This window comes from Notothenia rossii, assembly GCF_949606895.1.
Source record: "Notothenia rossii genome assembly, chromosome: 3".
NCBI classification, from domain to species: Eukaryota; Metazoa; Chordata; class Actinopteri; order Perciformes; family Nototheniidae; genus Notothenia; species Notothenia rossii.
In genome coordinates, this window is record NC_136901.1 from 78,613,014 (window position 1) to 78,637,422 (window position 24,409).

The 24,409-nt window shown below is 42.3% G+C and overlaps 2 protein-coding genes across 4 annotated transcripts in view; one reads left to right on the forward strand and one right to left on the reverse strand.

The window, feature by feature from the left end:
- Window positions 1-24,409, reverse strand: part of macrod1 (mono-ADP ribosylhydrolase 1) — a 115,429-nt gene that overhangs the window by 29,020 nt on the left and 62,000 nt on the right. For 2 of the 3 annotated variants that reach the window (XM_079671512.1, XM_079671511.1), the window contains exons 4-5: window positions 17,311-17,340; window positions 4,296-4,412 (exon numbers count right to left, since the gene is read on the reverse strand). In XM_079671512.1, the coding sequence (XP_079527638.1) occupies window positions 4,296-4,412; window positions 17,311-17,340 (147 nt within the window). The remainder of the gene's footprint in view (window positions 1-4,295; window positions 4,413-17,310; window positions 17,341-24,409) is intronic. The other variant, XM_079671513.1, reaches the window with a different exon arrangement.
- Window positions 23,641-24,409, forward strand: part of flrt1b (fibronectin leucine rich transmembrane protein 1b) — a 43,284-nt gene continuing 42,515 nt past the window's right edge. The window contains exon 1 of the mRNA XM_079671504.1: window positions 23,641-23,738. The gene's annotated coding sequence lies outside the window, so the exon portion shown is untranslated. The remainder of the gene's footprint in view (window positions 23,739-24,409) is intronic.

A 24,409-nucleotide genomic window follows, 5' to 3' on the forward strand; every position in this document is an offset into this window, starting at 1 on the left:
ATCACTGTCTGAGTGCTACAGTCTTCAGCCCAGAGCCTTGTCAAGTCCCTCGGCACTACTAAAGAAACCTCACTGCTGATGATGATGATAGGAAAAGTGGAGGAAGGGGGGGGAGCAGGTGAGACGGGGAAGGGAAGGAAAGGTGGGTAAAGACAAGAGTCAGATACAAGAGAGAAAGAAGAAGAAGAAGGGAGAGAAAAGGTGAAGAGGTAGAAAGGTGAGGAAGAGGATGAGAAGAACAGGAGGAAAGAAGGTGTTTAAGTTGTTGATCACGTCTTGAGAGAAAGAAAAACAGGCAAGAGAGAGTGACAGGGCGACAGAGGAAGCAGAGAGATATCGGAGGAGAGGAGGGGGAGTCAAGGAGGCTGCAGTGAGGATTTTAATTAGCAGTAATTGGCCACCGAGGGAACAGAAACTGGGAGATGGGAGGCAGGAGAGGGAAGAGAGGGAGCATAACAGCCAGTTTCTGACAGAGTGATATCTCTCTTGCTTTGTACCTCTCTATTTCCTTTAGCACTTTTTGTTCCTGGGCCTTTCCATCTCCGTCTTGTTTTCCCTCCATCTTTTTCCACCTCCAACTGTGCTTACTCCCCAAACAGCATCCTTTGCTGTCTACCAACTTCCACCCAAAATACCAGACACTGCAAACAGAAAGTATTTGGGGCAACATTTAAGCAATATGTGCAATTAATGCTACAAAGTGTTGCCCATTTAACTGAGCTACTGAAATCCAGAAAAAGAAATGTGACTGCAAAGGTGTACCGCTTTGTGGTTAGGGTTCTTTTTCTTTTAATATTTTATTTATTACAGTATTCCAAATAATCTCAAAGCTACTAAAATAAACATGTTTTTGTTATGTTTGAAATTTTCTCAATTAAGGCACAAATATAATAGGGAATTTTACTTTTATCCTGGCCCCAACTTTCTGTTCGGGTTATTTTTCACCGCTCTGATCGGCATTGTTTTCAGCTGCAGCTGGCAGCTTGTTAGGTAAAAGGGTTTGGAAATCCTACTCTAGTCTACCTGCTCAGCAGACAAAGAAAGAAAGGGACTAGCTGGTAAATATAGCGCAGCAATTCGCAGCTGAGATATTTTTCTAAGGACCAAAAACAAAGCTTAGAGAACGGATATAGCTCTGTAAGACCTATTTTAAATGCCTAACTGCACCTGCCAGACATAAAATAAATCTGTATTACCTTGGAAAAATATTAAGCTGTGCAGCTGACTGCCTTGAGAACTTTATGTCTAATACTTCTTATGCACTGTATTTGTAGACCTGTGATGGTTCAGTTCCTATCCAGAATAAAAATTAAATGTTGTCAAGGTTGTAAGTCTGCATTGACTTCACTAACGCAGGGTGCTTCCTTCACTGGATGTGAATATGAATCTGACCTTATGTTGTCCCTCTCTTTGTCTTCACCCCGGCCCCTGACACCTTCCCTCCCCTGTGTAGTTGTCTCGGTGTGTTGTATATGTGTTCGTTGGGGAGTGAGGGCCGCATTGGGAACACGTCCACAGGGTTACAGCTGTGTTAATCGGTACACAGGTGAGCTTTGGGGCTCCGGGTCGCCTGGACAACACTTACGGCCCACACTCCCCTGTCTGGAAACCACAAAACACACACAAGCGCACACCTACACATGTGCACATCTAACAGCACGCAGCTGGCTCTAAAGTGATCTGAGGAAGTCCTTCTAATTAGAGGTGCTTATTTGCCCCAAAGTTGACATATTGCTATAGCTGCCTTCATGTGTTGGTTATCACGTGAGTTTAGGCAGGGCCTGCTTGAAATTTCCCAGCTGTCATTTGTCAACATCCCCAAATTGCATGTGACTCTTGCTAAACAGCAGCGGTAGTGTGCCGCGCACTCCGGGTGTTGCTAGGTTACGATAGTGGGATGCTGCTGTCTAAGTGGCTGCGGGATCGTCTGCGGACACTTTGCACGGAGGGCTGACAGAGGGTCCTCGGGACCATTTGGTAAATTCTGAGTCACACGCTCTTTAAATTCCACATCTGGTGGCAAGCCCATACAAATCAAGATCAAAGTGTTGGCTCTGAGATTGGACCTGTCTCTCAACCTCCCTGCCTCGCTCCTGTCGAGCTTCATTTTCATATATTTCTCTTATCCACGGCGGTTCACAGCCTTCACACAGTCCTCTGCCTGCTTTGTTATCCCTCCTCTGCTTTCCCTGTGTTGTTGCTGTCTTGCCTCACGCCCCCCTGCTGAGAGGTAATCAAGCCCTGTTGTGAGTGTTTAAGCATCGGAGCAGACGCATGTTGAATTATTCTTGGGACTTAATATTTTGTCTGAGCGGAGAGAGCCAGTCTCCATACCGCATGCTGGGTAACAGCCACGCACACATGAATGCACCCACACCCACACACACCGTTAGTCAGTCAGTGAGTCGGAAAGATAGTCAGTCACACAGATGTCCAGCTGACAGATACTTACAGGTAAGTGAGTGATGGGACCTGACAGGCAATCAACACACTGAGTGTACTACACTCGTATGCAGGTAAACTCAGTATTCATACTACCAGATCACATGCATGACGAGCAGCATCATCCCCTTCAGGTATTTGCATTACAGTTAACATCCACAGAGTTAACCAATAAAAGCAGAACAGACAATTCAAGATGTCATCTCCTCACTAATTCCCTCTTTTCTTAGCTACCCTCACATCCGTCCCCTCCCCCATGCCACTTCGTTTTATTTGTATTTCTTTCACCACTCTCCCAACTGTATGCTTATCTATGTCTTCTACTCCTGCTCTCTGTTCTGCCTTGAGCTGGCCTTTATCCTCGCCTCTCTTAACTTCTTTTCCTCTTCTTGTTTCGCTGTGATCTTAAACTCTCCATGGAACCATAAGCTGATATCACACAGACTCAGTTTTACTTTAATCTTTCTCAAACACACACCCACGAAACACACCCGGGTGGTCATTATATAATACTCAATTTGGTGACAGCATATTTGCAAAACATTTTGGTGCTGTGTGTGAGTGTGTGTGTGTGTGTGTGTGTGTGTGTGTGTGTGTGTGTGTGTGTGTGTGAGTGTGTGAGTGTGTGTGTGTCATTACAGTGATTGACATTAGCATGGTTAGCTTCTTACAAAAGATAACGTTTAATGTTTATAATTAAGGGGGAGGAGGTGGTTCTATTTCAGTGTCATAGGAACTCTTTGAACCGTCACACTTTGCATTTGGCAAGTAAAATTCTGAGTGTAACTATTTCAAAGACTTAAATTATAAACAATCCATCACGTTAGAATAATGTACTCCATTTATTTAGCATTGCACTCTATTAACGTTGTCAGACTCACAATGGACATTTAGGAAAAGGATCAAAATCAATACAGCAGAAACTGAGATTGTGGCTTTGTTCCAACAGCTGCCCTAACAAAGAATATACTGTTGCATGCAATATGCAGATAGAAAACTTCCTCCGAACATTGTGCCTTGAACCTTGAGGCTCTTGCTCCTACTGTACATCCTCTCCGCAAATAATTGTGGGTAAGAAGAGCCAGAAAAGCTTGTATTATACAGCAGGACATCCTGGTATTTCAAGCATGCATTTCACGCACCTACATTTCCAATTTAAGAAATCCAATGTAAGTTTTACCCCCTAAATATTAACCATGATTGATATTATCAGGGCGATCCCGTTAACAGCTTCACAGATTCAAAACTGAATCATTGAACCCCTCACATCAATCTGGGACCAACATCAGTACCGTTAAAGGTCCCAGATCAGATATCTCCTCTGATTTTTGGTGGGATGAATGGAGGATAAATCTGCCCGAAACTGCTCGTCAGAGCTTGGCTTTTGGAGGTATTCTGCCATGTTGAAATGTCCTTCAGGGTTCTCTCATAAAAAGAGATCGGAAGATTAGAAGTCAGGGAAGGTGAGGCAGTTTTTGGAATTAAAACACCTTGGAAAGCTTTTTCTGTCATGTTGAATCTTCAGTTTTCGCCACTTAATAATTGAGTGCCATTTACTTTGTCATAAATGGAAGGCAGTAAGAGAGATTATGGTGGAAATTAGCTTTTGCTGGTGCTTTAGTTTGGGTTGGAAAGGCCAATTCATTTAAGGGATAAAAAGTTCAGTAGGTTTTGTACATTTTGATGTAGAAGTATAACCCTCCTGATGCCTGATTTGACTTTAAAGTTGCCTTCATTTATGTTGTTGTTTTTCGCCATACTTTTATTTACCTTTGTTTTACCTTTACGCTTTCCTACACATCCTCACGGAAATAGCTAGAAGTCACACAAACATGTACACACTTTGTACTCACACTTTGCTGGAAGGCCGTAGCCACACGTGATCTTGGCCTCTCCGGTCTCGCAGCCGTGAAGAGACGTACACTCCTGTTTCAGCATCGGCCCTGCAGCGCGGTGGATCGCCCCGTCCACTGGAGAGGAGAGGACAGGAGATTCAGAGAGTTGGCCTACTTAAGTGAATCCTCTTCAATTTGACCACTTAGGGTAAATGTTTGAAGTGCAGCAGAAACATTTACAGGTGTGAAAGCTTAGTGCAGAAAGGAGCTGGATAATGTGAGTATTAATGGCTGAATTTCCTGTCTTCTGCAGGTTGCTAACTTTTCACCCCAAATCCTTCTTTCTTCTTCCGTCTAATAAATCAAAGTCTCTCCGTGTGTCAGTCTATTTAATGGATTTAATGGCCACTGCCTTGGTTAATTACTCCACTTAATGTGTTATTAAGGACTCAGCTGACTTTGACTTTTTGGTCAATTAGTCTTTATTAATTACATTTTCATAAATCTGTAACTATCTTTGATCCACACCACATCTAAAGACCGTGACTGTGTTCATTTCCAGAAGGGCAATGATGCAGGATAAGCAATTTTACAGATGTGTTAATTACCAGTTGCAGTCACAATCCGTGCACCCCTTGCATGCAGTGAGACACATTTCCCTCAAAGTTAATATTTAAACTATCTGCATCTCAACAGCTGTGTTTTTGTGGTTCACAGCATTATGGCCTCTAGAAAGCAGCATAGAACTTTAATGAAATTATACTTGAAGCAAATTCAAAGAAAAATAGAAAGAACAGATATAAATGCTATATCGCAAGAAATAATTCACCATTAAGAAACAAATCTTCAAAGCCAAAACTTTTTTAATAGAAAACAGGATTTCAATCTTTGTAATGAAGACAAATATTAGAAAAATATAAAATCCTTTTTATATTTTACAAAGGAAGGAAAAGAGGGAAAAGTTGCACATTTATGCTGATGAAATACACATCATAGAAAGCAAGGAGTACTGAAAGATAGAATTTGAGTAAACAGATGATGAGTTCCCCTCTTCTCTTTCCTGTTCAAATGTACCTTCAGGTTTGGTAATCACACTGTAGAAACAGAAGTCTGGATCAAACTACTTTATCAGAAAACGTATCTTAAAGTTTTTCATCTGGCATTTTAGGCCATTTTAGGTATGAAAGTCAGAGCTGACAAGAAACAAGTGACAAGATATTTGAATGGGGAGTGACATCCAAAAAAGTGGAGACATTGCACCGTAGATGTCAGACCACCAGCCCCCTTCTTTGAATGTATTTTTAGCCAACTCCAATTAGGCCCCATTGAAAACATCTTTATCAGTTTAATTGCGTATAACTTGGAATATTTTATCTCTATCTGAGAGGGAACTTAAACTATTATCAATGCTCTCTTTAAAGCTACCAGACTCCTTTGGCAAAAACAGTCATTTCAGGTCAAAGGACGCTGCTTTGTTTATGTTTTTGTTTCACATTGTTGAATGCAAACTATCCATTAAAAATACCAAAGTCAGTGCCTGTTACCCTGTCTGCTTCTCTGAACTGGGGGTGTTACAATTGAATACGGCTGTGGATAAGTACCTACCATCCCATTTCAAAACTCAAAATGATCCCTTTAAACCTCTATAAGCCACCAGGGCCCCTGAGGATACTAATGAAATTGTCACCAAGATTGCAAAATGTTCATCTGAATGTAGCTGCGAAATGTCCACCACCAACATATTCCATTTGTCTTCCCTGTAAAATGTATTCAAAAATACATCTATGCCTAAGAGCTAAAGAATGAATATTTTATATGGTTATCGTTGTGCATATAAAGCACAAGAGTTCGGTTTGGATCTTCCTCTTGGTTAAAGCTGAATACAATATGTTCACTCTATTCATATTTAACCATAAACACGATCTTTCCCTAACTTTAACCAAAGTACTTTTACTTGTATTATCCATAACCACAGGCAAGACTCTGGATGTGAACGCTCACATCCTGCATGGAGTCAAAGTTGTGAGCGTTGTACGCCCACTCTCGCCCCTGACCGACACAATACAACTTGCATGCATAAACATTATTCTGGCAACAATTGAGTTTCCCTGTCAAAATAAATCAGTAGCTTATACTGTAAATGCCATATGGTTTAAACACTATCTTCACCATCACCAGCATTGTGTCCAGGTAAGATCCTGGCTGGAGACTCTTCACACTATTCTTTTTTAATGTAAGAGTCTGGTGTTAATAATTCAGTTAACCCAGAATAAAACACATCTGTCAGGAATGAGTTTGTCAAGGCACTGTGAGACTTGACAGCACTTGGTGAAAATAGTACAATAACACCCATCCATATGTCAGCTCAGCGTGTTGGCCTGTGGCTCTATATCTCCGCCTTGCCGTATATGGACCAGCTGTTGCAGTGATGTGTTCCTCTAAACCGAGTATCTCTGGGCGGGGGTCTGGAGTTATCCGAACGTTATTGTGTTAAGTTGGCATATCACATGCCGTGCTAAGCCATAGTGTGCCATGTCATGCTGTGCAACGTTGAACTGGGCCACACTGTGAGCTAAGCACAAGTGTGAGGTTGTGAAAGACGAGCTCTGAACACTGGCTAACTCCTCAGGGTGCACAGAAACAAGCTCAGATACCATGCTCACGCTGTGTGTGTCACCTCAAGGACTGTTCTTACACACACACACACACACAAACTTTGAAGCGGCCCGACTCTGAAATAAAGTACAAGTGTGATAAGACGGAGAGCTGGAAAAGAGAAGGAGGGAGGGAGGGAGGGGAATAAGGGAGAGAGCAGCAGATGTAAAAATAGTCTGAAGGGAGATAAGGGAACAGGCAGAAAAACAGAATCAAAAGAAAAATAAATGGAAATTGAACTCAAACGTAATTATCAACAATACCCTTTCTTTTTTCATGCTTTGTGTTTTTGCTTTTGTGTGTGTTTAATGGTGCACACATCTCTTCATAGGCTCACACATACATGTTCGTGTGGTTGCCAATACACACAATATGAAGCATGTAAACATACACAACAACACACTTAAAAGCTCATATGCGTGTGTGCACATACAGCCAAACGTGAGATTAAGTAACACGTGTCCCTGCACAGAAAATCAGTTGGAAAGAAAATGAATGACCGTAAAGGACGGGTGAACAGTTATCCCTGCATGTGGTGTTTCTGCACGTTACTTTAGCAATTGTGTTTCTCAGTATGACTCCCGACTCTCAATCAGTTAATAAGTGTTTTGTTTACAGTAGGAACATTGCACTGACCCAATTATAAATGATTTGTTCTTATAATACAAATTAACTATGCTTTGCCTTCAGGATTAGGAACAAAACATAATGGGAATTATCACGGTTTGGGTTAAATTTAAGACTTTGTTATGGTTTCGGGACCTTTGTCCTCATGGTTACAATAATAAGCACATGAGGTTCAGAAACAGCTGTGGTCATACTTTAAATACAAAGGTTCTTCTTAAGAGATTTTCACTTTAGCCTTTGTTTTTCTCGCGTTTGAGGGGAGAAAGAATAAACTACTCTCTCTCCTGACACAGTCTGAACCTGGAGAGCAGGGGTAACAAATAACCATACACCTATTCAATCTCACCGTGACTCTCTTCTTCTTTAATATAAAGGGCTGTCCCTCTAACTACATTCACTGAAGACAGCCCATGTTACCTATCTTTCAAACTGTGGTTACTTCAGGCTCTGTGGGAGCTGGTGTCATAGCTCAGCATGAGCACTGCACGCTACTGAGTAGATTCACACACTGTTCCGTCACTTCAATGTGGTCCGAAATAGGAAGGGGGGATTCAAGACCAGAGGGGGGTGAAAATTAAAGATCGTTTGAAGTAAGGCTGCAACAGCAGTTCATGTCTGGCACACATGCAGGTGTATTAGTGCTCAAGGATGGCACTATTATATTTTACAGACCAGCATCAACTGAGTCTTTTTGGGTAAAATACCTGAATTATGATTCATGAAATATTTAACTATGTGAAATTAATAACAAGGGAGAATTAAGAAATAGGGATGGAGTAATTTTTCGCCAATTATGACAACACTACTGGCTGACTCAATACTCGCAAAACTAATATATTCCTTTCAGCTGTACTTTAGTTTTAAGTGCAAATATGCAAAACTTAACCCAATAATATTCTGAACCATGACGATGAACATGGTAAACTATGGAGTATATTAACACTGTTACTTTGATTATGTTAGCATGCTGACAATAGCATGTGGCTAAGAGACTACTGTGGCTCATAACAGCAAAGAAAAGTATACATGCTACAGTTTTTTTGGAGAAATATTTTGGGCATCTATTTAAAGGTGGGGTAGGTAAGTTTGAGAAACCGGCTCGAGATACACTTTTTTTTTATATTCCATGGAATGCTCTTAACATCCCGATAGCAATGAATATCTGAAGTGCTTTGACAAAAAATCCATAAAAAATTTCCTCTGTGGAAGCCTTAGTACTGTAAAAAGCACGACCAATCATCTGAGCCGGCCCGGCTAAAATAACTGGATGGCCTACCTGCCTGTCAGCCTTCCATCTGTGCAAAAACTTATCTTGTGCCCTCATTGGTCATGTGCGCGTTCGTGTGTGTTGGAGGAGGGGCTCTGTAAGGAAGTGGCAGATTTTTTGCGGCTGGGTATTTTCAAATTCTAGCGCACTCGAGCTGGTTTCTCCAAAATTACATACCCCACCTTTAACTGCAGAAACAGAAAGTGAGTATTTTCTTGTAAAGTGCATCTCTAATTAGATGATTAGAATTTGAAAGATATGTTTGTGTTATTTACTGAAATCCATTTCCCTTTAGAGATAATAATCAGACTCATATTGGCACTACACAATGCTATATACATTCATGGGTATTGATGTATTCCTCATTTAGACAGCAGGGACTGGGAAAGCCCAAACTAAACTAAATTAGCATCACTGCAGTGTCAAAGGATACTTGTTCACATTCCACTGAGTCCGGTGCATGCAAATGTTGTACCTGAACTACTCAACAATCAGCCATAATTGGCTACATCTAATGCCACCAAAAGACATCAACAGATTATAATGAATCGGCCATGAATTGTCTTTATATAACTAGACACAAAAAAATCTCTTTTAGGAAGTGTCAAACTAAATTCCATAAAAAAACCAGCATTCATTACTTAGCCTTCATTACCATACAAAATATCACATCAACGTTTTTTATGCTGAAGCCTGGTCTTCTGGGGAATACTTGATGGGACCGAGATAATAAAAAAAACTATGAAGAGACTCGCACAGAGACAGACAGATGAGACAGGGAATGGAAAAGCACAGTTGGACAAAGAGAAATGGGTTTGGAAGGGGATCAAGTGTAAAAAGGGTGTGTAGGTGAAGGAAATGAGGGAGGCTAAAGACAAAGGGGAAGGAGATAAATGCTTCAGACAGGAAGCAGAATAAAAAGGATGGATGGAGACAGAAAGGTGCTATAAATGAGTGTTTTGGCCTCTAAAGACGAGTAAGCAGCCAGCTAAGCAGGCGTCTAGTTCAGGTGCTATCATGCCTTCCTCACAGGCTCTGTATTGACTGACTCTGTTGGGGAGAGGAGGACTGGGAAGTGATAATTGGCGATGTGCTTGCCTGGCGAGTAGCCTGCAACCCCCAGCAGGGCGAACAAACACACACACACACACACACACACACACACACACACACACACACACACACACACACACACACACACACACACACACACACACACACACACACACACACACACACACACACACACACACACACACACACACACACACACACACACACACACACACACACACACACACACACACACACACACACACACACACACACACACACACACACACACACACACACACTTGATATGCCAGGAGAAGCTTTACCCCCACAACCCGACCACCCTTATACACACTAACACACACACACTCACACACAGGTAGATTGACATTAGCTTAAAACCAATCCAGGCGTCTCTCCTATGGAATACTAATATGTCTGCCCTTGCCAGCTGACCTCTTATAGGCCAAACAGGCTGTCCGTCAAACTAATGGGGCGTAACGCTGGCATATTGCTTTCCCACAATCCCTCAGCAGAGCCAGGACACTCATTTACTTCAGTCAGCTCGTTGCCAAGGCAACATTTAGGATGGGTTTGGTGGTGGATGCACGCACACACATGCACACTGCTTTACAATAGTATGTACTTGTGTACACGCAAACTTAAATTAAGCAGCCTGTTCAGTACTAAGAACTTCTCCCCGTATGTAAACATAGTGCTGCGGTGAGAAAGGAGAATTTACGCGGCGGCTGAGACACTGACAGCACTGTCGGCATGAGGAAGGTACACTAAGTGCTCTTTGCCTTTTGTCTTGTCTCCCGCCCCAAAACCAATCTTCTGCTCTCTACTTTTATTCACAATACACGCTCTCTTGTTCACTTGTTCTGAAAGGCATTCAGACAAGCCTGTCCTCCGCCTGCATCTATTCTCCTCATCCAGACAAGGAGAAAGCAGAAACACAGGGACCAGACTTCCACAGCTGGGTATCAAACCTCATCCTTGTTCTGGAGGATTGATTATAGATTTCAGCACACATAAAGTCAGCTCTGCACAAATAAATCCGGTGCGAGGGAGGATCTTGTTCTTTATTCCCCACCAAATTATAAAAAATGTAAGTGGATGACATTTGAACTGGGTTCATGCTCATCTATTGTGTGCTGGTCCGGATGTTTTAAGACACGTAAACCAATCATTTGCTTCATGGCTGGTTCACATCCTGTGCGCTCACTCCCCACAGACCCAGAACAGCCTCTCTTATAGCAGCTGCTTTTGTTTTGAACTGTGTGTCTCTATAATATTATAGAAGAACATCACATTTCCATAATTATAAATCAAACCTACGCCCTCACTGGTCACTGAGGTAGTCAAACAACTCCACAGGTAGTCAAACAACTCCACAGTGGCAAAGCCCCGGGGGTGGATGAGATCCGCCCAGAAATGCTGAAGGCTCTGGGTGTTGAGGGACTGTCATGGTTGACACGTCTCATCAACGTTGCGTGGAAGTCGGAAACAGTACCGAAGGAGTGGCAGACCGGGGTGGTGGTTCCCCTTTTCAAAAAGGGGGATCAGAGGGTCTGTGCCAATTACAGAGGCATCACACTACTCAGCCTCCCCGGGAAAGTTTACTCTAAGGTACTTGAAAGGAGGGTCAGGCCGATTGTCGAACCTCAGATTGAGGAGGAACAATGCGGATTCCGTCCCGATCGTGCTGCAGGAGTATGGGAGGAGGGGGTCTCGACTCAGGGCCATCCAATCTCTGTACTCCCAAAGCGAGAGCTGTGTCCGGGTCCTCGGCAGTAAGTCGGACCCATTTCAGGTGAGGGTTGGCCTCCGCCAGGGCTGCGCTTTGTCACCAATCCTGTTGTAATGGATAACATGGATAACATGGATAGGATTTCGAGGCGTAGTCGTGGGGGAGGGGGTCTGCAGTTCGGTGGACTAAGGATTGCACCACTGCTTTTTGCAGATGTTGTGGTTCTAATGGCTTCATCGGTCTGCGACCTTCAGCACTCACTGGATCGGTTCGCAACTGAGTGTAAAGCGGCTGGGATGAGGATCAGCACCTCCAAATCTGAGGCCATGGTTCTCAGCAGGAAACTGATGGACTGTCCACTCCAAGTAGGGAATGAGTCCTTACCCCAAGTGAAGGAGTTCAAGTATCTCGGGGTCTTGTTCCCGAGTGAGGGAACAATGGAGCGTGAGATGGGCCGGAGAAGCGGAGCAGCGGGAGCGGTACTGCAGTCGCTTTACCGCACCGTTGTAACGAAAAGACCCAGAAGGCAAAGCTCTCTGTCTACCGGGCCATTTTCATTCCTACCCTCACCTATGGTCATGAAGGATGGGTCATGACCGAAAGAACGAGATCGCGGGTACAAACGGCCGAGATGGGTTTTCCGCAGGGTGGCTGGTGTCTCCCTTAGGGATAAGGTGAGAAGTTCAGTCATCCGGGAGGGACTCGGAGTTGAACCGCTCCTCCTGCGAAAGGAGCCAGTTGAGGTGGTTCGGGCACCTAGTAAGGATGCCACCTGGGCGCCTCCCTAGGGAGGTATTCCAGGCACGCCCAGCTGGGAAGAGACCAAGGGGTAGACCTAGGACCAGGTGGAGGGATTATATATCTTCGCTGGCCTGGGAGCGCCTTGGCATCCCCCAGTCAGAGCTGGTTGATGTGGCCAGGGAAAAGAAAGTTTGGGGCTCTCTGCTGGAACTGCTACCTACGCGACCCGACCACGGATAAGCGGGAGAAGATGGATGGATGGATGGACCTACGCCCCCGGGTTTCTAAGATTCTTTTTATCCCCTTGAATCAAATAGGAATTTAGATTAACTTTGTCGACTTGTTTGTGGTAGGACTAAAATATAATTGGCAATATGCAACACTAAAGCACCACCACTACATCATATACATAATTATTCCTTGGTCTTAAGGCTCTGTTTTGAGTCCAAATCTAGTTACACAACCTTGTTTATTTCAGTTTTAGGCTCATATGTTGCATTTTTCTAAATTAATCCATGCTGAATCAAATTAGCACACATCAACTGGCATGCCAACAGTGGTATTTCAGGGTTAATAGGGGCCATGTTCCTGTCCCTACTGACCATGAGGCAGTCCCTTGATTTAGTGAAAGCACTGTCAAAGCAACCCAGTCTCCTACATGATTACATTCCCATGAACTAAAGTGCTACTCAATTATATTTTGGGGGACACATCTTTTTAACCGTATTATGGTTGCATCCTAACTGCGTTTAGTCACTGTATTTTGTCTCTTTTTGATCTAAAAGAGCGACGTCCTTATGGCCATTGGAGATAAGGAATAATAACAGTGATGAATTACTCTTTTAGTGTACATGTGATCATGAGTGATTGATTCTCAACATATTATTTTATTTATATTTAATGTGTCCCCAATGTGTTAAGAGATTAAGAAACGTTCAGGTAACACAATTATCTCCCTTGCTCTCCTGATCCTTAAAAGCCTGTCTGAAAATAAGATCAGATAAAAATCAGATATGGGAACCTTGTGACGACAACCTTTTCTTAGGTTGGGCAACCATTGCATTATATATATCAGAGAGTTATAATCATATATCAGATAAAAAAAAAAAAAGGTTTTCCCCGAGTTTCCCCCATCATCCAAACCCATCAATTTGAGTAAATATTGTCCCCTTGAAAACCGTCACTGAACTGATTTGGGATATTTGTACTTTGATAACCATTAATCTGCCCTTCAATGTTGTCTATATTCTGGATCTTCTCGGGGATTCTTCAAATCCCGCCAAATTATGTGTGGTGTCAATGCGGGCCAAGCGCTCCAGCTGCACCGTTCAGGATCCCAGTATCTGCATGTAAACGCACGATGGCGCACACAGCAGCAAGCTCAGTACCTGAGAGCTCATATGAGGCTGAAGGATCGGTTTATGTTGTATCTGTTAGAAGTTTAGGAATTAGGTGCGTCAATATGGGCGATCATACGGTCATGTAGCCAGTGGCTGACTGGGACTAAAAATCATCCCGGGACTCTCGTCCGGCCCACTTCGGTACCGCTAGTAAGTTGTCAACGGGGGGAGTGGGGGATGTGCTAGTGACTTATCCGACCGGCCCACTTCGGTACCGGCCCATCGGGATTCGTCCCGATGGCCAGTCCGCCACTGCACCCAGCCCAGCCCACGTAAACTGTCAACGGGGGGAGCCTCGCTGCAGGGAAACGGTGGACCTAATGTCCCGATCGGAGTCGGGACAATAATAATAATAATAATTATAATAATAATAATAATCATAATCCGTGCATTTTATCCATTAATTTCCCCAACATTGTGGAAAAAAACCCACACGTTTAATCCATGTTGGTGTACTACAACTACAAAAAGCATTGGTTTGTTTTTTCATCAGGAAATGCAGACCGGCTCAAACAAACGATTTTTAAATCATCATCCTCACGATCATTTAATGTATTATATGTTCGCCGAATTGACATGAAAGCACTAATAAATGTAGTTTCATCCACTTGAGTTTACAACCACAAAAATAATCGATTTGTTTTTATATCACATCCGACAGGAGGAAATTCAGCAGCTCTCATTACCGATTTTTTATCCTAATTTAATCATCATCTTCACCACGATCATTTATGTTTATGTTCGCCGAATTGACATGAAAGCACTGACAAATATGAATATACTGTATTCAACTTCATTAAAACGTTATTAACGTGCCTAAACTCAGTAATTCACCATTTCTGCGCATGACAACAAACTTTGTCCGTGTTTGGCTCTCTCGCCGCACAGTGAAGCGTTCCCGCATTGACGTCCCTTCCGGCTTCCCCCAAAACTTCAAAATGAGTCGAAGGAATTTCCCCGCGATGTTCGAAATTATTGATATTTATCGGAACGGTATCGCACCTTCTTTTTTAAACTGACGGTTCGAGATGACTAGTAGCCCAATATTTCATTGCACAACAGTTGTTGGGAGGCTGTCACACTCACAGGCTCTTTAAAGGGTGCTTGTTTACCTCCTTTGTGCTACTGAGGGGCCCTTAAGAGGCAACAGATCAAGTTCATTATTATAAAAAAAGTACAACTTCAACAGTGAAATATGATATTTTCATCCCTGAAAATGGTTTATGGTGGCTTGAAATATGTTTAATAGGTTCAGCTCTTCCCTATATACTGTAGAGGAGATTTCTGTGCAGGCCACAAACCTGTGGAAAAACACTTCAATGCACCACGCATCCCAAAGGTACATTACTGACATATGTTGACCTAGAAGGAGAACCAGATACATGCTTCAAAGTGTGAGTCCTGGCTCCACCAATTCCATAGGCATTTATTCTCAAATCAAAAACATATGTATTTATATGAAGCAACTGTCTGGCTGACTGAACCACTGAACATCATCTGGGATTTCGTTAATATTTGGAAAATCAATCAAAGCAGTGAAACGTTGTATTGGTAGATAAGCTCTAGATAAATGAGCAATTGTAGCCAGTGGTCATAAAAAAATGTTAATTTCCTGTCCTTGAGTTTGTTGTTGATGTGCCGCTGGAGCTCAGCGCCGCTTCGGATTGAAGAAAACAAAGTCGGCAGGTGTGCGTTTGATCTAACTGAATGACATTTACCCAGGTACCCTCGAGAGTAGAAAAGCACTGTAAAGACCTTTGTTGTCTCAGCTCCAATGAAAACAGCTGGAAGAATGTATTCTTGGTTACTCAGTGCAGATTGTGACCTCGACACTGGAGATGTGTTAAGAATATTCTTCTGTGATAGATTTCTACTCAGCCCCTTGCATCTGTATATTATCTATTGGACCTTTATTCCTTTTTGCCTCTCTTGTATTTTCACACTCACCCCAGTCTCCCCTCGTCTCTCCTGTTTACTCAATTCTTCCTCTTGTTTCTAAGCTTACCTCTCTCTCTAATTAACAACTACTGTAGCCTCTATCAGCCTTGGCAAACCCCTAAGGACGGGGCTGGAAAGAGAGACAGCACAAGGGAAATAAGAACATTAAGATAGAGATGAGAGAAATCAACTGAGCCAGAGACAAACTGGTAAAGAGTGACGGAGAGAAATGGATAAAAAAAAGTATGCAGATGGTTGGTTGTTAGAACCTCTACTAACCCATCGTTGGACAAATGTTCAGAATTAAACAGCTATTGTGTTTTCATTCAACTGAATATATTTTTATAAATGAATAAACCAATGTTAACATGCTTTTCATTAAATGAACATAGTCTGACGCGAACACCGTTCACAGCCTCTCTAGAAACCATCTGTCTGTGTAGAGCCATCAGAGACTTCAGGACAACATCAAACGATGCTGTAGATCTCGAGCTACTTGACTGCATGTAGTGGGTGCCATGTGTGAAGCAGTCCATTTTTATGGCTTGAGGCTCAGCTGGTGTATATCGTTAAGGGTGGATCCCGTGTGTGTGTGTGTGTGTGTGTGTGTGTGTGTGTGTGTGTGTGTGTGTGTGTGTGTGTGTGTGTGTGTGTGTGTGTGTGTGTGTGTGTGTGTGTGTGTGTGTGTGTGTGTGTGTGTGTGTGTGTGTGTGTAGATGCTTAGGACTTACGGCTTCAATAAGACACTTTAGGCAAGCAAATGCACTTTTAGAGGCATGCAAATGCTCTGTGATTAACTCATATACGGTTTCTCATGCACATATACAGGTGTGCCACTACAGTGAATATGTCACCATGGAGACTGGAAAGCCGAAACATGTGCAAGTGCGCGCACACACACACACACACACACACACACACACATCCACACAAACATACAAATTGGAAGGGTAAAATGGCAGTGCAAGTCAGCTGGTCTGAATGGTTAAGAGCTGTTTGCCCAAATGAAAAAAAGATAACCACCACCAAACACACCATCAACCAAATTTGCAAGCATTAACAAACACACAGCTGGAAAGGAGTGTGTATGTGTGTGTACATGTTTTAGTGAATGTGGCTGCTGCATTAGCTTTACAGATTTATTACAAGTATCGATTAAACGTTGACGTCCGACATCACACGCACGCACCAAAGCACTGAGTCAACAATACATTGAAAAATGGCTGTTTATATCCACAGCACTCCACACCCGTAAATGATGAAGTATGGACTTTGCACCTGCGCTCACACACTCACACACAGACACACAGGCCTACAGACACAAAGCGCAGCATGCAAACCCACCTTGAACACCTGCCACAACAAAGAGCTACCTGCTCCAATACAAAGACAAACACCACTTATACGACACAGAAACACACACAAACATACACACTCTCTTTAGTTAGCACGTTGCACTGCATCATCTGATTAAAATAATTGATTGTCCAGGACTATTTGCACCACAAAGCTATACCGATAATATGAACTGAGGGAGACAAGTATCTTGCCAGCAAATCTAAACACACACAGCCGATGGATCAGACAGGTTGTGCTTACCTCCACCTCCTCCGAGCAGAGTCTTGTTGGCTGAAAGAGAGACAAGAAAGAAGAAATACTCATGAAACAAACATGTCTGAAAACAACTACGTATCAACTGGTGCACGTACATGCAATTATTCAAAATGTTAAATGGGCACAGCTGAAGTCAAGGTTATACTACATCAAATCAGTGTAAAAACATCAATTTAGAGCTAAAGTTATTAATTACTTAAACAAACAGTTAATTATTATAATGTTTTGAAAACTGATTAACTGGATGGTTTTCAAGAATACTAAACACCCCCTGGTTAAAGCTCCTTTGATATTACGATTTTGTAAATGTTAAATGCATATCTGCTAGCCAGCACATGTGAACATCAACTTGGACTGTAAGAACTTGTGATGAGCAGAAAAAAGAAATGTTTTAATATAATACATAATCATCAGTTTAATGAAATAAATCAGTAGTGATGAAGTGTGGTAAAGGTGGTAGTTTTGATTACTGTTTGCAAAAGAGAAATCACCAATCAGTGTTAAAATGCTCTGTACTACCTTGACCTTTCACCAGAGGGTTAAAAAAACCTCATCATCCACCGCACCTCATCACTGTATTTATTTAAAGCTGAGTTCAGAACATTATTTTGCACTGATGCGTGGGTGTGATGTTCAGCATCTCTGATCTCAAAGGCTTAATCAAGTCTAATTGGTTGAGTTTTGTGTACTGAAATAACTTTTGCTTATATTTACTGGCTGGAGGGGAAACGTCTCCACATTTGTCCTTGCGAGCATGATTTGTTATTGGTGCCAGCATCGCTCAACAAGAGTGGTTCCCAACCCAAGGGCTCACAGTGCCGCTGGGTTTGCCAAGCAGCGATTAATTGCATTCACCTGGCATTGCAGGTGTAACTCCGTGATTAGATGGTAGAACGAGAAGCAGCAGGCTCTGAGTCCCGTCGATGAGGACTGAGAAGAATAGCTCCACTGACGGCAAAGCTAATGAAAAATAACTCATGCTGAGCTTGTAGTCCAAAGGAAAATAAACAACTCTGTGCGACTAAACAGGAAGATAAAACGGTTCAATTTGTCTTCAAGTAGATCATACAGGGACTTTATACCAAGGATAACAAGGAGGTGATAGTAGCTTAAATTCAATTAAAAAAATGTAAAGCTCTCTTAAAGAGAGAAAAGTCGAGATGTAATACTCGTAGCCATGGCTGGCCACAAACCATTATCTTCCCTGCAGGAATCAAGTCACTGCACATGTGTAAATAGTGTGAATTACTGGGTGATAAGGTAGGCTTCTGCGGCTTCTGAAATGTGCAATTTCCAAGTGTTGTTCTCACCCACATATTCATAAGTCAGCAGTGCTAGCCTGGGGGGATCTGCAGCGCCTTCAGAAAACTCAAACCTGACCATAAACTCATAAAAATCATGTTTTCCAATTCTTTCCCTGCTCGTGGATCAAATTTGTGGTTGCTGTGACCATGTTAGGAAAATCTGATAAGCACATAATCTGCCTGGGAGGGACAGCTACAAAGTTACCTCAAAACACACAGGGGACTTTTCTTATTTAAGTTACTGTTTGCCGGCATTGAGCCAGTTGGACACGCACTCAGATGGTGCATCAGCCAACTTTAAAAAGAGGAAAAAAGACTAAATCCCCAAGCTGTCTTTCCCTCACAAGAATCCTCTATTCTTCAACATTTTCACCATCCCCCACTGCCTCGTTAATGGTAAACCCCACTTAATTGCAGCCTTTAAACACACTAGCCTTCTCTGCATATGTCTCACTGACATCTCCCTAAGTAAATATCTCCACTCAGTTTGAGTATGTGCAGCTCAATACAGCATGAGCTGAAAAAGAGGAAGTTATTTAATGTGAATGAGTGAGGGGATTTCAAGTGCACATCTTATTTAAGAGCTGATAGATCTTACTGAGAACTGAAATAAAGCTCATTCAGATGTAAAAGACCAGACAATAAAATGTCTCCATTAGGTCTCCCATTCTACCTCTGCTGTTTAGCTGCAGGCCGTATAAGAGTGATATTCCATATTGTTAAATATGTCTATGTTGACTAACACGCCCAAGGCCATCTGACTGGTGAAAGGTTTCTCATTTATAAGAAGGGAAACTGCCTGAAGGAGAGACGATGCATCATGCACAGTTACCACAGTGGTAACACCGGGACTGGGAGGCACCAGCTGTTTGTAATTCATATCGTACTAGAGGTTTGTATCTTTAAAATACATCTTAAGATAGTATCAGGGATTTACAACATTTTAGATGAAGGTCTTAATTAGATGGATGTTTGTATATCAGTTTATAGCAAACATCTGTCCAATCAAAAGTAACACATCATGTAAAAAGTCACATTAGGATCCAAAAGTTTTAATATATCCGCCAAAAAAATAAAAAATAAATAATGCATTACATTTTTTATTAGAGCGCTTTTACAGGTGCTCAAAGCGCTTTACAATTACACATTACACATATTAGACATGTAAGAGTCATTACTGTGGACATTACCCACAGGAGCAAAATGCGGATAAAGTGTCTTGCCCAAGGATATACACATTACTAAATCTAATCATATCTACATAAATCCATGTATTACTTTGTTTTATTTCCATCAACATACATGAGAAAGTACGTGTGTTTTAGGATATGTAGAATTCATGCAGTTTAAAATGAGAGGGAATATTCAACAGATGCTATCTGGTTATTAAGTGTTAGAGAAATCTCACTCGTCACCGGCTTGAGTTTCAATATCAGGATACATGTATTTATTATCCTTGCAAGAATGGAAGTAGTCATCAGACACAGAGAATTTGGTACAATTACTTCCTTCAGATGCTTGTATAAAGAGAGGGTGTTACAAGATGCAGGAATACCGGTTCAAAGCAGTATTCAATGATTAGTTCAGATTAGCTATGGCTCACGTAAGGAATACATATGACAGTCATATGCCTATCTCCATAGAGGCTGAATCATCATGTTAATCGTTGTCACATAGCTTAGCATATTCCTAAAACAGTGTGTCCTGATGCTCTTCTAGGTAATCATACATCCCATCATGTACATAGTTACAGTTGGGCCTTTGTTATCATGTGCTACTCTGATATTGGAAGAGTACATTCAGTATTTTCCCAACATTAGGTCGAATGATTTGAGGTATTTTGGGTTATTTTTGTGAATTGTATCTTCCAAATTGATACCATTATAAATAAGAGTTTTGGTCAGATGTCAAGACAGAAATCTACAAATGTCATGTGCATGCTATTGTTAGCCATTTGGTAGAGTAAGCTATGTCACAGTTACACTGGTAATTAATGAGTGTAAATATTTAGGAATAACTCATCTTTGTTGATACAGTTTGGTAACAAAACATTTAAAATAGCCTCTTCTTCCCGGCCTCAGCGACATCAGACGCACACGTCCCTTGACCACAGATTAGGGTTAGGCTGCTCGTAAACAGTTTGAAGCCAACTTCTAAATTAGTCATATCAAGTCTGAAATGTTCTTCCATCACAGCAGCTCAATTTGCAACATCAGCAAGGACAAATATTTAAGACAAGATATGAGGAGATAGACATTTGCAACCTATTTTATTCTAGTGATGTGTAGATCTCCACTTAGTAAAGCACATGTTATGGGTGGGCTAACTTTGGACCCTATGGAGAGCTCGTGCAGCCAACTCCAGCACAACTATGGCAATTTCACTTCAAACAGGATTAGAAAGTTGGGGTCCGGGAACGTTTAGAGAAGATGACAGAGATGGTAATGTGGGACCAGCGGTCGCATCACACTTGGTAAAGAGACTCAAAATGTTGTCAGAGTTGGACCGGGTGGATAAATCCTGACCAGGAGGACAGCACTAAGGGGTTCCTTCAGTGCACTTTAAATTAGAAAATATACCCATGGATGATTTTACTGTTATGTGCCAGATTATGACGGTAAATGCAATTCAGGATTGATCTTGTGGAAATGTATTTTTCATTATCTTCCCTACTTCCTGTCTTGTCTACAGTACATGTATGTCAGTTTATGTCCCACATTGTTTTCGATAATGTCATTGCAGTAAAGCCCAGTGAGCACAATCACACAGTGCTAGTGAAACCCTCCACTCAAAACACAAAATGGTTTATGGCTGTATTGCCTTCTGTATTACTCAGGCTGCCTTGTAGAAATCTGTATCACTGCCTCTGCGGCAATGGATTTCTCTCTGTAAAACTGATGAGCGGTTGCTGCAAAATGGTTTGTGAAACGTAGACCTTCTCTTTCCATCTGAAGGACTGACAACCAAGAGCTGGCGGTAACGGATGTTTTAGATTGCTGAAATATTTGTTCTACTCCTTTGTAGCTGCTGGAAATGTCACAGTGAGAGGTGACACTGTCTGTGTTTGGACAGCTTTCATCAGAAATAAGGACAACATTGCACCAAATGTTAACAGAAAGGCCCCAGAAACCCAGGACATGGCCAACAGAACGGAAAAGAAATGCGTTGGTGGGAAGGTGATGCTGCGGGCACCGGTGAGACAGTGAAATACAATCCTAGAAGTAAGGTTTGAGTAATAGATTTTCAACACTGCACCAGGGTTTGAAAGACTATGAGAACAGAAGGTAACAGAAATACATATTGTGGAATTACAGCTCACTTTACAAAGCAATCTATCAGGAATGTGGGTAAAAATGTACGTGACTGATTACATCCACCAACCTATCTTTCCTTCACTTTAAAACGAGTTCAACACAATGGATGTCTTTGAGGATTGTACAGCGTGCACTGTTGTACGATTTAATGAATCAAGACAACGAAGACATGCAAAAGACACTGAGCTCTTGCCTAAGACGTGGTCAGACTTCACGTTGTTTGAAGTATACTGTACCCTAAACAATTATATAACTCTTCTCGGCTTTTACTTCACTGCAGCTCCCTGGAAGGTGCATTAAACACTTGGACTGCTTACCATTCTTATAGTGTTACGATAATAATTTGTCATAGTAGGTATGAAAAACAGTACTTTTTTTTTTTCATACAGGGTTTGCTGCCCAGGCAGTTAACAAAATATATTCCCAAATCCTATTTAAAAAAAAATTAATTAATTTCAGAGGTCTAGCGAGTTTACATTTAAAACTTTTACCTTCACTGGTACAGGAACAGAATAATTCTTTTTATTTTATTGCCTCCTTTCAAATTCATCTCTCTTGAAATCTTTATTCATGGGATTATATAATTATTAAAATCCTATTATGTAAGGTACAATAGTGCTGTGATGAATTATCAATGATCACATGTAATACCGCTGTTCTCTGTGTAGATACATAGGCGTTTGAGAAAAAACAGCCTCTGAGCCCTGTGGGGAAACAAAAGCATGAAAGCCACCAAAATACTCATGTTTATGCACAATCACACACACACACACACACACACACACACACACACACACACACACACACACACACACACACACACACACACACACACACACACACACACACACACACACACACACACACACACACACACACACACACACACACACACACACACACACACACACACACACACACACACACACACACACACACACACACACACACACACACACACACACACACACACACACACACACACAAAGGGGTGTGAACACTAACATTTGCATGCACTTACACTGTACTTGCCAGCATTCACAGATACACACACGTACAAATGCAGACAGTCGCGTTTCAGAGTTTGGGTAACCATGGCGACGCCAAAGCCCAAAGGTTTGTTACTGAAATCTAGTTAATTATAGTGAGAGAAGCCGAGAGAGAGTAATGTCGATACTCAAGGGAAAGTGTTTCACCATCTGTTAAAACCAACATGTACCCTCTACCGTGTTGAGTGTTCATCGTGTGTGTGTGTGTGTGTGTGTGTGTGTGTGTGTGTGTGTGTGTGTGTGTGTGTGTGTGTGTGTAAGATTGGTGTGTGTGCAAGCACTGGTCGCAGTTGTTGCAAGGGCAAAAACAAACAGACGCATGAACTCCCCTCTCCCGCGGTGCTAAATACATGGAGGCTAACAGTTTCTTTCTCTTATTGGCATTAGACGTCTAATTGGAATCACTAATACCGAGCGGCTAAATAAAGCGTGCTAGCATCTTCTGCAGAGACACCAATTACCGGAGTGGGGAAGGGATATGGGTGATAAGTTATACAACTACATACAGAGAGAGAGAGGGGAGGAGGGAGGGTAAGTTGACAGGGAGGGAGTGGAGGAGGAGAGTGTGAGGTGTCAGGGGATGGAGGGAGCGGGAGAGAGAAAGAGGGAGGGAGGGGTGACGAAGAGTGAGTGAGAGAGACAGAGACAAAGTGTAAGAGAGTTGAGGGTGGAGAAGGGAGACGCAGGACTAAATTTGCTGGGAACATAAAACAACAAGATGGAGTATACTTCTTCTTCCTCGGGAGGTAAGCAATCACAATGAGGGGGAGAAAGGGGGAGGGAGGGGGGGATGGAGGGCTGGCTAGATTGATACATCAGTGAAGGACAAGGGCTAAATGCATAAAAAAGTGTCCAGAAAGAGGACGCAAAAGTTTGTTAAAAAAGATGAAGAAAGCACTCATTTGTGGTAGAGTAAAAGTGAATGTTTCACCACCTGTGTGTGTGTGTGTGTGTGTGTGTGTGTGTGTGTGTGTGTGTGTGTGTGTGTGTGTGTGTGTGTGTGTGTGTGTGTGTGTGTGTGTGTGTGTGTGTGTGTGTGTGTGTGTGTGTGTGTGTGTGTGTGTGCGCGCGCGCGCGCGTCAATAGCAATGATGTTGTTGGTAATGATAACAAGATAAAATATCCTTAACTTGAAGCTCTACGTTAAACCAGCCTTCTCTCTTTGCTTTCTGCGGCCCTCCATCTTATTTTTCTTTCTCTCTGCTCTCCGCGCCTCTCCCCCTTATTCCCCAGGCCCCAGTGCAACCTGTTTGTGTATTCCTCCCTCTCCAGCTTCACTTTCCATCCCTCCCTTTATCTCTCTCCTCTACCCACTCGCCCCAACCACAATTATACCTCTTTCAGGCATTTAATTTCTAGCCATCATTTGGGCTGTCGACTAGAGAACGCCAATCAATTTGCTAGTGCTCTGTAAAGA